This window comes from Tarenaya hassleriana, unplaced genomic scaffold (genome assembly GCF_000463585.1).
Source record: "Tarenaya hassleriana unplaced genomic scaffold, ASM46358v1 Cleome1, whole genome shotgun sequence".
Taxonomy (NCBI): Eukaryota; Viridiplantae; Streptophyta; class Magnoliopsida; order Brassicales; family Cleomaceae; genus Tarenaya; species Tarenaya hassleriana.
The window spans coordinates 6407763-6423206 of NW_010960187.1; the positions used below are offsets into that span (position 1 = coordinate 6407763).

At 41.6% G+C, this 15444-nt stretch overlaps 3 protein-coding genes and 1 pseudogene across 3 annotated transcripts; 1 reads left to right on the forward strand and 3 right to left on the reverse strand.

Moving 5' to 3' along the window:
• Positions 1-1042: 1042 nt before the first annotated feature.
• On the reverse strand, positions 1043-4293 carry LOC104815248 (ankyrin repeat-containing protein NPR4-like). Its single transcript, XM_010543584.2, has 3 exons — positions 3957-4293; positions 3845-3881; positions 1043-3031 (listed from the first exon to the last, which is right to left on the reverse strand). Exons 1-3 carry the CDS (start codon positions 4267-4269, stop codon positions 1972-1974), a joined length of 1410 nt encoding a protein of 469 aa, XP_010541886.1. The 5' UTR covers positions 4270-4293; the 3' UTR covers positions 1043-1971.
• Positions 4294-5213: 920 nt separating this feature from the next.
• On the forward strand, positions 5214-5825 carry LOC104825061 (putative clathrin assembly protein At1g33340). Its single transcript, XM_010557317.1, has one exon. It carries the CDS (start codon positions 5214-5216, stop codon positions 5823-5825), a length of 612 nt encoding a protein of 203 aa, XP_010555619.1.
• A 4943-nt stretch (positions 5826-10768) lies between these two features.
• LOC104825072 (85/88 kDa calcium-independent phospholipase A2-like) lies at positions 10769-11224 on the reverse strand. The gene is given in 1 exon segment (XM_010557327.1): positions 10769-11224. A coding segment is annotated over 1 exon segment (432 nt). The 3' UTR covers positions 10769-10792.
• Positions 11225-14003: 2779 nt separating this feature from the next.
• The window catches only part of LOC104825081, a 7006-nt pseudogene continuing 5565 nt past the window's right edge, over positions 14004-15444 (reverse strand).

The window sequence follows — 15444 nt, forward strand, 5'->3', positions numbered from 1 at the left end:
GGTAAACCGATCACTACAGACCCTAATCTACCCTAAACCAGTCCACTATGCCCTAAACCAGACACCATCAGACCTATATGGACCAACCTAACCCTAAACCAGTTAGTTCTAGTCCTAATTACACACTCCAGACCTAAACCGCCTAATCTAGTCCTAAAGAACCACCAACTCAGGCTCTAACACGACCAATACCAGCCCTAACTAGATAAATCAGATCCTAAACAGACCTCTATTAGCCTAGAACCAATCTGATCTTACCTAATACCGGACCCAATTGACCTATATGGTCTAATTCTAGCCTAATTGGACGGACATACCCTAACCTTAGACTTAAACCAGTCTAAACCGGCCTTAATTCACCTCCAATCAGACCCTATTGGTCTGAACCGAACAATTCTAGCCCTTCCCAGACAAATCAGACCTTAACCAAGACCTAAACCAGCCTAAACAAGTCTGAATTGCTCTAAACCGGACTCAATTGACCTAAACCGGACCTGAATTGACCTAAACCGGACTCAATTGTCCTAAACCGGACCTGAATTGACCTAAACCGGACTCAATTTATCCTAAACCGGACCTAGATTGACCTGAACCGATCTAAACCGGTCCAATTGACCCCAAACCGGACCTGAACCGGTCCGATTTGACCTAAACCGGTCAACTGTTGACCAAATTGGTCAACGAATTGACCGAACCGGAGTGAACCGGTCTGAACCGGCCGGAACCGGGTCTGAGCCGGACTGAACCGGTCGGAATCCGGTCTGAACCGACGGAACCGGGTCAAACCCGATCTGACCGCCGATAACCGGACTTGGATCGAATCGAACCAGGTTCGCTTGACCCAAACCGGGTTTAACCGAAATTGGATCGATTAAACCGGTGTAAACCGGGTTTAATCCAAAACCCTAATTTTCGGAAACCCTAGCCGCCGAGTCACCCGAGTTGACTCGGTTGTTGACTCACCCGATTCCTCCACTCAAACCCTAACTCGGACGAGTCGGACCCGAGTTAACTCGGTCGTTGACTCACCCGATCCCTCCACTCAGCCCTAACTCGGACGAGTTCGGACCGAGTTTCGCCGGAATCGAGCATTTCTCCGCCGAGTTCACCGAGTTTCCTTTGAAACTCGGACTCAAATCGGAGAAATCGCGGAAAAATAATAAAACCGAGTCAGAAAACCTTACCTGACTCACCGGGTTCGAATCTGGTTCACCGAGTCTCGATCTCAGACGCTCCACCTCGATGGATCTGGCCGCCGGCGACTCCGAGACTTTCAGATATACTCCCACCGTCGCCGATCCGCCTTCGTCTTTCACTGAAACACTTAACGAAACATCAAATCGTTCACACAGTCGAGATTCGAACCAAGAACCCTAACTTACCTCGCCTTTGCCGGCGATTCTCCCTGGATCGGAACCGGAGCTCTGATACCACTTTGTGAAGTCGGTATCGAGTTCTCACGGCCACTCCGACGCTTGTTCGTGCAAGAAGAAGAAACGACACCGGAGTTTTAACGAGTTCGGTTACCGAGTTTCCTCGGGCCTACATCTCGGCCGGACGGTGCCGGCGAATCCACTAGAATAGAACGGAAACAACAGAGAAGGGATAACACGCGGTGGCTCTCCACACAAGGTCGGAGGCTCACCGAGAAACACCAAGAGACAGGATACGAGACACTTACCGACCTACTCCGCGACTCACCTTTGGTGACCGCCCCCGGTCAGAAGCTTCTCCATCGTCGGGAAACTCCTCCTCCGTCGCGATCTTCCTCTCCTTCCCACGATCGCCTCTGCGATCGCCTTTCTTCTCTCCACCTCGAGCACCGCGCCTCTCTCCGTGTCAAAGTCCCGAAACCCATTAGGGTTTCATTAACCCCCAGGATGAAACGCTGCGTTTCGGGTTAAAACCCGAAACCTCTTTTCCAAAGGGAAGGTTCACTTTCTTCCGCCAACGGGCCTTAAGGCCCAACAATCACCATGCAAACATCTGGCTCTGCTCAACACCTCTGGCGAGACTGAGCGTAGTGAAACCTTCTGAAATCAGCTCGCTCCTCGATTTAGGTATCTTCTTCAGCTTAGAACGCTTCCACTTGAAGAAAAATATCACTAAGTAAATGACGATATAAGTTATCAGCGAAATCCCGACAGAGATGAGATACCATGTAGAGTCTGGTGAGATTGCAGCCATCGAAACCGCGTAAGAAATGTACAGAGGCATTGATATCAACAAGAAGAACCAAAGATGTTCTCCTCCGACAGGTAAAAGAAGAAACGTCATAAGAATAGCTGACCAGATTGCCATTCCATTCGAGTTCCGAAGGACTTGGAAGTACCCATTTGTCATAACTACTTTACCGGTATCTTGATGAACTCCTCCTGGAGGCTGGAGAGCTGTCTGATAAGTGGTAGAGATTATCAGAGAGGCTATCACCAGAAGCGCGCTTCGTGTCCCGTCCGAGATGTGGTTTCTGTAACGAGCCATGGTTGTGGACCAGTACTCGAAGAAAGTGACCGGAGATCCCAAGAACTCGGATGTTTTCTTGGTTCTGGACAGAGAAGCTGAGTTCTTGGCCCCGGATCTTCGTACCATCTTCTCCATGTCTCTGTCTATGTCTTGTCTCCGGGTTTGTAAGATATCGAGAGCTGTTAGACCATTCCTGTTCTCGATGTTTCGGTTAACCCCTGGACTTCCGAGCAACAGTTTTACAGCCTGCGTAAGAAAAGTGTTAAGTTTTGATCCGTGCCCGAGATGAGAATTAGCGAGAAGGATAAGAAAGAAACGTGCCTCGTGCTTATTCTCGTATGCAGCGACGTGCAAAGCTGTGTTTCCGTCTTGATCTCGTCTATTCAGAACTTGAATCTCGAGGAAAGAAGCGTCTTTTTGGCGCATTCTTTGGACCCAACCCGTAATAACTCGAAGTTCTTCATATCTATCGTTAATCACCGCAATGTGTAGAGCAGTCTCGCCGTTCACGTTAACGTCTCTGATGCATTCAGGGCAGGCCAGAATGAACTCTGTAACAAGTTCTGTAGAAAAATAAAATGCGGAAATAAAATAAGACAAATAGAAAAGAACGGAATTACTTTTATTGCTAAGTTTCTTCTTCTTCTTCTTTTATAATGAAAATAACTCACATATTTATAGGAAAATTAACAACTGAAATAAAAGGAAATATAGATATAACGGAAATAAATATGATTCACAATATTTAACATAATATTGTGTTCCTCCAAAATCTAGATTTTCCTCCAATCACATATTCATTTTCCTACTTTAACATTCCCCCTCAAGATTGATTTTGAAAGAATGCAAAAATCAATCTTGAAAAGATAATGCGATAAAAATCCATAGACATTTTCATTGTCTTTTGAAAAATCCATAAACACCAAATTTAGTTCTTTTAGAGAATATTACCCATGTTCAAATCACTTCGCTTGACTTTGAAGTTCTACATTTAACTGTTTTTGTCATAACACCTCGCTTGATCTTAGAGTTTTTAGGTTTGACTTCTTTTTGTCACAACACCTCGTTTGATTTTGGGATTTTTACTCCTATTTGAACGATTTGAATCGCTCTGATACCATGTAGAAAAATAAAATGCGGAAATAAAATAAGACAAATAGAAAAGAACAGAATTACTTTTATTGCTACATCTCTTCTTCTTCTTCTTTTACAATGAAAATAACTCACATATTTATAGGAAAATTAACAACTGAAATAAAAGGAAATATAGATATAACGGAAATAAATATGATTCACAATATTTAACATAATATTGTGTTCCTCCAAAATCTAGATTTTCCTCCGATCACATATTCATTTTCCTACTTTAACAAGTTCTACATCCCCCTTCCTCACCACAAGATGTAACGGCATCATACCTGTAGTTCATATAAACCGAGACGAAAGAAAAGAATCGAAATATTGAATTATTGGGGGTATTTTGAACAACTGACCTTGTCTGCCTCGGACACGGACAAGGCTGGGATCGAACTTGAGAAGCTCGAGAGCTAACCGGGTTTGGTCCTTGTCCAAGGCAACATGAAGTGGACTGAACCCATTTGGGTTAAGTTTTTTGGCAAAGGATGGCTTCAGATTCATCATCTCCATGGCGAAAGCGGTCCTCCCGTTAGCTGCGGCGGCATGGAGAGGAGTGTTGATGAATGGAACGGACTCGATTTTGTCGAGAACGTACGGATCATCGTCGATTAGATCGTACAATTCATGGACGCTTCCCGATTGAGCAGCCTGTGTCAGCCTTTGATCCATATGGATGAAAAACAAGAAACCCGAAATGGCAAAAGCAAAGACTTCAGACGGATCTTATGGAGAAGAAGAAGGACGACACAAAGAAACCCCTGTCAGGAACATTTGGATCGTTGAACACATATGGATTGATCCATTAATCTAATGGAGTTTTGGGAGATATAACTCCTCTGGCGTTGATTTTCTTGGATAAGCCAATAAGAGGCAAACTTTACACCTCTGGAGTCTATTCGCTGGTGATAAAAACAAGCTGATACACATCGTTCCTTGTGTTCATGGATTGGTCCATGATCCGTTACGAAACCATGCTTTTTGGGCTTGGGCCGTTATTTGGTTTAATGGGCTTAGGGTTTGCCATGGTTACCTTGTGCCACACGTTACACCTCTGGAGGGAGATAAAGTTGTTCGGTTTTCCATGCCTAACCAGTTTCCTTTTTTTTCCGGTAAAAGATAAAGTTGTTCAGTTTTCCATGCGTAACTAGGATATGTTCGTCTCAGTGTTCACATAGGATTTGAATTATTCATTGCTGAGATTCAATTTTATCTTTTAAAAAAAAAATTCTATATAAGAAGTGCCTCACCCCTGACTTCGACTGAGATTTTCAAATCGGAGGTTTCACCACATTACTCTGCACTCAACATGGGCCTGACTTCTCGATTCGTCGGCTTCTTCAAAGATGTCTTGTCTCTAGGCAAAGCTTTCAGCAACGACAAAGATCCTTCTGACATCATCAAAGTTCCCGTCATTCGGGCCACTAGCTATTACCGGAGCCGGATGGATGGCGCATCCATGGAACGTTTACTCATCCATGTCTGTCTGCATCCAGAATCGATCCCTTCTCTCGTGGATTGTATTTCTCGACGTCTGGAGAAGACGAAGGACCGGCGAGTGGCCCTGAAATCCCTTTTGCTCGTTCACAGAATCCTTCGCTTTGACAAAGATACGTATGGCTCGTGCTTTGGATAATCTCCAACTGGGTCGCTTCTGGTTCATGAAGAACACGGATCCGTTCTCTGTTTTTCTACAGAGCTATGCCGGCTTTCTCAAGGAAAGATCTGGGTGGGTCTTGAACCAATCGGATCACATGTTTGAACCTGTCGTGGACCGATCAGAACCTGATCTTGAACCGGCGGTGCTCCACACCCTAACAAAGTGCCAAGGGTTCATGGAAAAGGTCTTGGCTTGCGCTCCGGTTAACGTCAAGCCTATAGATAATCTCGTCCTAGCAGCTCTCCGAACTGTCTTGGAAGAAAGTTTCAAGATTTACGAGACGTATACCAACGGCTTGAAGAATCTGTTTGTCACGTTCTTTGATCTACCGATGCCCGAAAAAGCCCGAGCTTGCAGAATTCTGAGAGTAACTTCTCAACAGTGTCAAGATCTCCGTGGGTTTTACGAGAAGTGCAGGGAAAGTGCTGTGGACGAGAGCTTAGATTATCCATCTGTCGAAGTCCTCGACTTGGAATGCGTAACCTCACTGGAGGAATTCACAACTGCCAGTTTGGTTTCGACAAGCAACGGTTTCCATCGTAAATTTTCGAGTAGATTATTTCGTTAGAGCTTAGATTTTACTTTTGCATTTGGATTATGTAACAAAAGAGCTTCTGAATTGTCTGAGCTTTACTCTGCATTGGTTTTCTTAATCTTTCTTCCGATGAATGTTACATACTTGAATTTTTAAAGCGAGGACGAAACCATAACCCAGCAATTTCTTGATTCGGAAATCACTTATATGGTTCATGTGAAAATGTTACCTATAGCACTAAACATACCAACTTGTTCTGAATCATTCAACAGCATTGCTCAATGACCCGACATTCGCTAATCGTCCTAATAGCTAGGAGCACCCGGTATCGATCATTCTTATGACCCGACATTCGTCCTGTAGTCCCTTATCAAACTTTGAGAAATCATCACACCAAACGAAATTCAAGAACCGAGAATTACTTGAACCAAGATCCAAGAATTCCGACATCTTTTGCAACTCATCTGAATTCAGACAACCTCTGTGATTGATATAACAGACCCGCTTCACAAAAATCGGATCTTGAGGAGCCTCTTCTCGTGAAACAGTGTGAGAGTATATGCATAGAAGTAACTTATTACATTGAATTCTTGCCATGAAACATCAAACCTAACCTTCCTCCATTCCTCGGGCTAGACTTATTGTCGTCAAGCCTTCCAAGACCAGTTCGCTCCTCGATTCAGGTGTCTTCTTCACTTTGGACTGCTTCCAGGCAACGAAGAGCACAATGTAATAACTAAGAATATACACGAGAAGGGTTAGGGTTGCGAAGATATACGATAGCGAGCCAGGAGAGATTACACACCACGATACAGCGTAAGAGAAGTACAAAGGGACCAATATCGAAAGAAACCACAAAACGTATTCCCTTCCGACAGGCAAGACAAGAAATGTGGTGAACATGGCTGTCCAAAACGCCATTCCGTTACAGACCCAGAGCGCTCGGAAATAGTTTACGTCCATAACCGCTGCTCCAGCCTTTGTATCGGTATTGCTGCCACCGTTGTTTTCTGGGTGTACACCTCTTGGCGGTTGAAGGGCTGTCTGATAGCCGATGAACATCCTATAGAAACTCAAGTTCCAGCGAAGTGTAGAACTTGGATGTCGGCTAGGTTAGGAGAAGAAGACCAATGAACAAAATTGTTTTATTTTCTTGTTTTTTTTATATGTATTGTACAGATTATATAGACTATAATATCTACACAACGGCTATACAAATCTTCTAATTTGGCAATATAATATTTGAACGTGATGAAGGGGAAATTTAGCAAATCATGTTCCCTCTTTCCTGTTAAAATGGAAAAACGAATATGTGATTGGAATAAACTAATATTTGAGATATGATGGAGAATAATAATGGATACAATATCATTATGCCAAATATTATGTATCTGATTTATTTCCATTGTATCTATATTTCCTTTTTATTCCGTTTCTTAATTTTCCTATAAATATGTATTTCATTTTCTTTGTAATGTAACCAGAAGAAGAAGAGATGTAGTAATAAAAGTAATTTCGTTCCTTTCTATTTGTCTTATTTTATTTCCGCATTTTATTTTTCTACATGGTATCAGAGCCTGGTTGCGATCTGGACTATATGTTTCTTTTTTTTTTATTTTCTAATCTCTTCTTTCTTTTGCGTTTTGGATGTTCATATATCCAAATCGTTCAAAGGAGAGTAAAAATCCAAATTCAAACGATGTGCTATGACAAACAAAAGTCAAAGCTAAAAACTCTAAGATCAAGCAAGATGCTATGACAAAAAGAGTTAAAGCTAGAACTTCAAAGTCAAGCGAAGTGATTTGAAAATGGTTAATGCTCTCTAAAAGAACAAAATTTGGTGTTTATGAATTTTTCCAGAGACAATGAAAATGTCTAGACGGTTTATAGCATTATCAATTCAAGATTGACTTTTTCATTCTTTCAAAGTCAATCTTGAGGGGGAATGTTAAAATGGAAAAACGAATATGTGATTGGAATAAACTAATATTTGAGATATGATGGAGAATAATAATGGATACAATATCATTATGCCAAATATTATGTATCTGATTTATTTCCATTGTATCTATATTTCCTTTTTATTCCGTTTCTTAATTTTCCTATAAATATGTATTTCATTTTCTTTGTAATGTAATCAGAAGAAGAAGAGATGTAGTAATAAAAGTAATTTCGTTCCTTTCTATTTGTCTTATTTTATTTCCGCATTTTATTTTTCTACATTTCCTTTTCTTGAGTTGCCATTATCTCCGTTGAATATGTTCTGCATGTGCATGTGTTCTGCCGACGTTCGAGTCCATGTCTTCGTTTGTTTCTTGTCCGTCGAAGTGTTCTTCTCCGCTAACATTCCCCCTCAAGATTGGCCGTCCAAATTCAACGAGGCCAATCTTGGAGAGACATTTGTTTAGAACAAATGAGCTTGTCGCCTTCGTTAAAATATCCGCTAGTTGATCGTGGCTCCGAGTGTACGTCGGGGCAATGAAACCTTGCGTGATTTTTTCCCGAATGAAGTGACAGTCCACCTCGATGTGTTTCGTGCGCTTGTGAAAGACAGAGTTGGCGGCGATATGTAAGGCCGCTTGATTATCGCAGTGTAATGTCGTGGGTGTTCGTGTCTCCAAACCGAGGTCATGCAAAAGGTGGCGGAGCCATAACACTTCGCTTGTGGTGTTTGCCATGGCTCTGTATTCGGCCTCTGCGCTCGACCGTGCAACCACCGTTTGTTTCTTGCTCCTCCAAGTAACGAGGTTGCCTCCGACGAACGTGCAATAGCCCGTGGTTGATTTGCGATCCATCTTATCTCCGGCCCAATCCGCATCACAGTAGGCAACAATCTCTGTATGATGATTCCGATCCATGCAAATTCCTTTGTTTGGCGTGCCTTTGAGGTATTTGAGAATGCGGTCCACCATTTGCCAGTGATTTGTCCTTGGAATATGCATCCATTGACTGACCTGATGCACAGCATAACTAATATCAGGTCGGGTTATAGTTAAATAAATTAACTTACCTATGACACGACGGTATTGCTCCGGATCATGAAATGGTTCCCCCTCGTTGTGATCTTTGAAGTGCTCCTCAATTGGTGTGCGAACTGGTTTTGCTCCTATCTTTCCTGTTTCTTTTAACATATCCAAGATATATTTGCGCTGCGAGAGAAATAAACTATTAGAAGTACGAGTAATTTCAATGCCCAAAAAATATTTAAGGAAGCCAAGATCTTTAATATCGAAAACTTCTTTTAAATATGTCTTTGTGTCTTGTATACCACCTAAGTCATTTCCGGAAACAATTATGTCATCAACGTATACTAAAAGAACAACAATACTCGTTTCTCGTGTGAACGTGAATAAAGAGTGATCGGCATCACTTCGGGAAAAACCTTTGTCCATGAGCGCTTGATATAGCTTATGATACCAAGCCCGCGGAGATTGCTTGAGTCCATAGATGGCTTTGCGTAGCCGACATACTTGGCCGGTGCGAAGAGATCCGGCATATCCCGGTGGAGTTTTCATGAATATTTCTTCATGGAGATCTCCTTGGAGGAAGGCATTTTTGACATCCATTTGCCACAGCTGCCAATCAAGATTTACGGCTAACGATAGAAGAACACGTACCGTGGGAAGTTTTGCGACCGGTGCAAATGTTTCATTATAATCCTCACCGTAAGTTTGTGTGTAACCTTTGGCGACTAGGCGGGCTTTGTGACGTTCAATGGAACCGTCACTGCGATACTTAATCTTGAATACCCATTTGCACCCAACCGCTTGCTTTCCCGGTGGTAAATCAGTAATCTCCCATGTCCCATTTTTTTCGAGAGCAGCAAGCTCTTCGGCCATAGCTTCACGCCACACAATCATGTCTTTGGCCTTAGTGTAAGAAGTTGGTTCTTCTCCCTGTTCCACAATGCTTAAAAAACTTTGTTGATTAGTGGGAAAATATTCAAGAGAAGAGAACTTATCAATTGGATGAGCAACGACGGTGTGATGAGAAGAGTTTTGTTCCTTGATTTTCCATGTGGGTTTACGGTTTCTGGAGCTACGGCGAAGCAACGAGACATCACTAGAAGATTGTTGAGCTGAGCTAGGTGGGAGATGCGTGTCATGCACATCACTTGGAAAAGTCAACATGTCTGAGATACCTTCATGCAAGGATGGTTCAACGTGGTGATCCATGTCAGCTAGAGAAGACATATCATCATGCATATGATCATGTTCTAAACCACGTGGTTGTGGCACGGACGTATCAGCATGCATGTGATCAACAGGAACTTCCCCCTCAGACGAAGAACCGGGAAGATGAGTTGGATTTCGCGAATCTGCATGATTAGTGCTCGAGGAATTAATTAAAGAATGGTCAAGAGTATAAGGGATACCATCGGCATGAAGATCGTCAGAGGAAACGGTTGTGCGGAAAATAGAACTCTGAACGCCAAGGTGTTGAAAAGTATCGATGAGACGTTCGAGTGTGTCGGAGCCTTCGTTTCCTTGTGCCACAAGGTTCTCTATTTCTTGCCAATTGTAATCATCAAAGTAGCTTAAATCTTCGACAAAGATGACGTTTCGCGAAATGTAGACACGGTTTGTTGGAGGATGATAACATACATAGCCTTTTTGATTGGCCGGATAACCGAGAAAAACACAACGAATGCTTTTCGGATCTAGTTTTGTCCGGTGGCCTGCATCAATGTGAGCGAAAACAACACATCCAAATATACGCAAATGATCGAGAGAGTCACTACGATTATGTAATAGCTCAAAAGGTGATTTATCCTTTAACACTCGTGTCGGAAGTCTATTGATAAGGTAGCAGGCTACCTTAACCGCATCACACCAATACCTTTTCGGAACCTTACGATGAAAGAGTAACGTCCTTGCCACTTCCATTAAATGTCGGTTTTTTCGTTCGGCGACTCCGTTTTGTTGTGGCGTGTTAGGACAAGTTTTTTGATGGACAATGTCTCGTTGAAGAAGAAAGTCCCGAAATTGGATACTCGTGTATTATCCGCTAACACATCCTAGCAACAATCTTACTTCCTGCATAGAATCTTCAAGAAAACAACGATCAGAAACTCGGGGACTGAAGAATTGGTATTTGCTGCAAGATTTTGATGCTGGGGAAAGAAAGATCGAACGTGCCTGCTGCTTATCCTCATAAGCTGCGAGGTGCAAAGCAGTGTTACCGTCGATATCTCGTCTGTTCAGAACTTGAATCTCGAGCAAAGCAGAATCTTTTCGGTTCATTCTCTGGACCCATCCTATGAGAACTTTGAGCTCTTCGTATCGGTCGTTCATCACCGCAATGTGGAGAACAGTCTCACCCTTCACGGTCACGTCTCTGATGCTTTCGGGACATGCCAAGAGGAACTATGTCAAAAGTTCCACATCTCCTTTTCTCACAACAAGATGAAGTGGATGTTGAAGCAAACACATCTTCGCATGTTCACCTATGCATATGACGTCAAATATCTCCCCATACAACCCATGCATATGATTGACGTGCGTTAACATAAGCTTCCCATATATGGACTTGACACATGGCAACTTGGAATGCATCGTAAGGAAACGGTGCAATAAGAGACGTTGGAGAATATTCAGAGCGTATATTCAAGGATGTGATGGAGCAATCAAAGTCAAAACAGATTAGCAACTTACCTTATTCTACACCAAGACATTTCCAAATATTATATAGATATTATATCCGTTAGCGCTTACATTTATTTTATTCTTTTCACACTTCTATATTTTTAGTTATAAATATGTACATATACTTATGAATATAATAAGTAACGAACAAAGGGGTTTAGTCCCATTTTGCTTCACTTTCAAATGTCTTTTTATTCTTACGTTCAAACTTCTTTTTCTCTTGTTTTACAGCCATAATCTCTCGAATTCATATAGAAATCTTCATGGTATCAGAGCATAAGGTCTAGAGAACCTTGTGTTTTTTTTATTCTGCTGCGAATTCGAAGCATATTCCCTCTCGGTTGCGAGTATACCGAAGAGGAGCCTGCTCGTTTCAATTTTCAGAATTTTGTTTTTTCTTTTGGTCATTCATTCAAACCAAAAGGAGAGTTTTTTTTCTTTCAAGTGATTCCTTGGCCATTCATTCAAGCCACGGTTCACCATATTGTTTGTCTCCCTCGGCCTTTTCATTTCAAACCGAGAAGAAATATTTTTTTTCCTATCCTTTTCTCACTGCAATATGTGTGAGTATTGTGATAGTGATTGTGAGTATGAAGAGGTTTATGAAGAACCAAAATACAGAGAGTATTGGGATGTTGAAGACGTCTTAGCCAAAATACCAAAGTCTCTAAGAGAGATGTTGGTGCAAAACGTCAATGCACACAACATTGAGTTAAGTGTTTCTCTCCTTGAAGATTTATTTAGAACTAATGAATTTTTTGAAATGATGCAAAAAGCACAGGTTGAAAGTAACGAAAACTTGTCTCAAGATGTTGAAAAGCCTTGCTCACACGAAGAAGGCCTAGAAAACACTGAGCACATGGTTATTCCTATGGTTGAAGAGATTCCAACCGAGAATATAGACCCTGACAAAGAGAATGGATCGGATGGTGAACCCTCGGATGAAGAAAGGAGTCCAATGGATGTGATGATGAATGATCTCACAATGGAGGACAAGAACCCCGAAAAAGAGACATCACAAACATCCACAATTATCCATCATACGAGAATACAAAGGCATCCGAATATCCCTTTCAAATGGCAAAATCACCGAGTTTGTAATCTTTTCTTTTCCTCTATCTCTTTTGAATTTTCTGTTCCAAGTAATATGTTTGGTTTTCTTAGTTCGTTTGGACAGGAAAAACAAAAAATTATCTCGAAAATTTATGGCAACGAGAAGCTCACGAGTGAGGGGGAATGGCATGACACACTCGTATACTTCTCTACCAACAAAAATATACAAGAGTCCGAAGAACCGAAAGAGATGACATTATCTATGAGTTTCAATAACTTTAGATTTGGTAAAAACCCTCTCAATTCTTATATTTTTTATCCCGAAAAACATATTTATAAATTACAAAATGAAAAACGAGATATACTTGTTAGGAATATGCTTGACCATGAAAAAGACATAAACGACATGTTTTTAGTTTTCAATGCAAATTTGAATAAAATGCTTAGTCTAGAATATAAATCACACGTAAATCCTCTCTTACAAATAATGTGTCATGTGTTGAGGACTTTGAACTTAGAATTTATGCATGCTAAAATGTTATTTTTATTATTGTTCGATGAAAAACACATTGTTACATGTTTATTCTCGTTTTTAATTATTAAAGGGAGTGTCATGAGCTCTCTTGTGTTTGCTAATATTTTCTTTGAGATCTTACAGAAAATAAAAATGAAAGTAGCATATATTCGAAGCTTGAAACAGATATCGAAGGGAGTTGAATCCTTAGGATGCCTATCTCAATGTCTTATCTCAATCATGAAAACATTCGATCTTCAAGATTAGCTTTTCAATATTTCTCCAAGCTAATCTTGAGGGGGAATGTTGAAGCAAACACATCTTCGCATGTTCACCTATGCATATGACGTCAAATATCTCCCCATACAACCCATGCATATGATTGACGTGCGTTAACATAAGCTTCCCAAATATGGACTTGACACATGGCAACTTGGAATGCATCGTAAGGAAACGGTGCAATAAGAGACGTTGGAGAATATTCAGAGCGTATATTCAAGGATGTGATGGAGCAATCAAAGTCAAAACAGATTAGCAACTTACCTTATTCTACACCAAGACATTTCCAAATATTATATAGATATTATATCCGTTAGCGCTTACATTTATTTTATTCTTTTCACACTTCTATATTTTTAGTTATAAATATGTACATATACTTATGAATATAATAAGTAACGAACAAAGGGGTTTAGTCCCATTTTGCTTCACTTTCAAATGTCTTTTTATTCTTACGTTCAAACTTCTTTTTCTCTTGTTTTACAGCCATGATCTCTCGAATTCATATAGAAATCTTCAGTGGAGTCATACCTATTAACGATTTCAAAAAAACACAAATCTTGGCATCACGATTGTTTGGTTCGTAAACTAAGTCGATTTGGATTACACTCGTCAATTTTTGGGCTCGTAAAAAAACGGACCGAACTAAGGTAGACAAAAAAAATTTCAGATCGGAATGAGTCGGCCTGAACCGAGTCCGCACGTTTTACAGCCCTGATTTTAGTTGAAATCAAGGAAAACAAAGGTAGCAACTTTTGTTTTTGTCTCACTCTTCACGTTCACGTCTCTGATGCTTTGGGGACATGCCGGAACGAACTCGGTTAAAAGTTCGGCATCTCCTTTTCTCACCGTCATACCTGTTGTTGATATAAACCGAAACGAAAGAAAAGAACTGAAATCTTGAATTCTTGGGTGTCAGAACAGAGAAAAAAAACTCGGAATTCGAACAAGGAAGTAACCTTGTCTGCCTCGGACACAGACAAGGCTGGGATCGAACTTGACCAGCTCGAGAGCGTATAATGCATCCTCATCGTTCAGATTGTATAATGCATCGATGCTTCCAGATTGAGCAGCTTGTTTCAGTCTTTGATGCATGCTGTCATGAAAAGAAAACACAGGACTTCCAACGAAGGAGAGTCGTGTCTAAATAACTTCCGACTCATCTTTGACTGAGTCAACTTACTATTGCAGATAATCAACAAAGGCTGCTCATCGCTTTTGTTGTGAGAACTTAAGCATCCTCACATAATTATACAGCATACAAGCCATCGAGACTTTCACATTGTGCAGATAAACAGCTTACGCATTGTTTAAATTTACCAGAAACAAACAGGACTTTTCTCCACTCCCCGAGCTAGACCGAGCGTAGTCAGGCCTTCCAAGATCAGCTCGCTCCTCGGGCCGGACACCTTCTTCAGTTTAGACCGCTTCCAGCTCAAGAAATACACCATGTAATGACCCAGAACCAAGTTTACAAATGTCAGCGTCGAGCCGTAGAGATAGGCTGGCGGGAAGGGAGAGATGACCGACATCGAGATAGCGTAAGAGAAATACAGCGGCAACGATATGAACAGAAACCAACGGACGTATTCTCCTCCCACTGGTAAGACGATATACACCGTGAAAACGGATGACCAGAAGGCCACGACATTTAATCCCCAGATGAATGTGAAATACTGTCCCTCCATTACAATCGTTCCCGGACCATATCTAGATCCTGTGTCTGAACCCGTGTTTGTACCGACGCTGTCTCGGTGGACGCCCCCTGGAGGCTGAAGGGCCGTCTGGTAAGTGACCAAGATTATGAGTAAGGATACTGCTAGAAGAGTGTTGCGAGTTCCATCTGGGATTTGATTCCTGTAACGGGCCGTGTGTGTGGACCAGTACTCCGAGAACGTGACCCGTGACCTCAAGAACTCGGATGTTGTCTTGACTCGGGGTAAAGAAACAGAATTCACAGCCCCGGATTTGCGCATCATCTTTTCTACCTCTCTGTTCATGCCTCGTCCATCAGTTTGCAGTATATCGAGAGCTGTCAAGCCATTCCCGTTCTGGATATTGCGGTTAACGGATGAACAGTCTAGCAACAGTTTCAATGCCTGTCAGAATTCGGCATAAACTATATAAGATATGATTTGTTCGGGGAATGTTGACAGGGAAA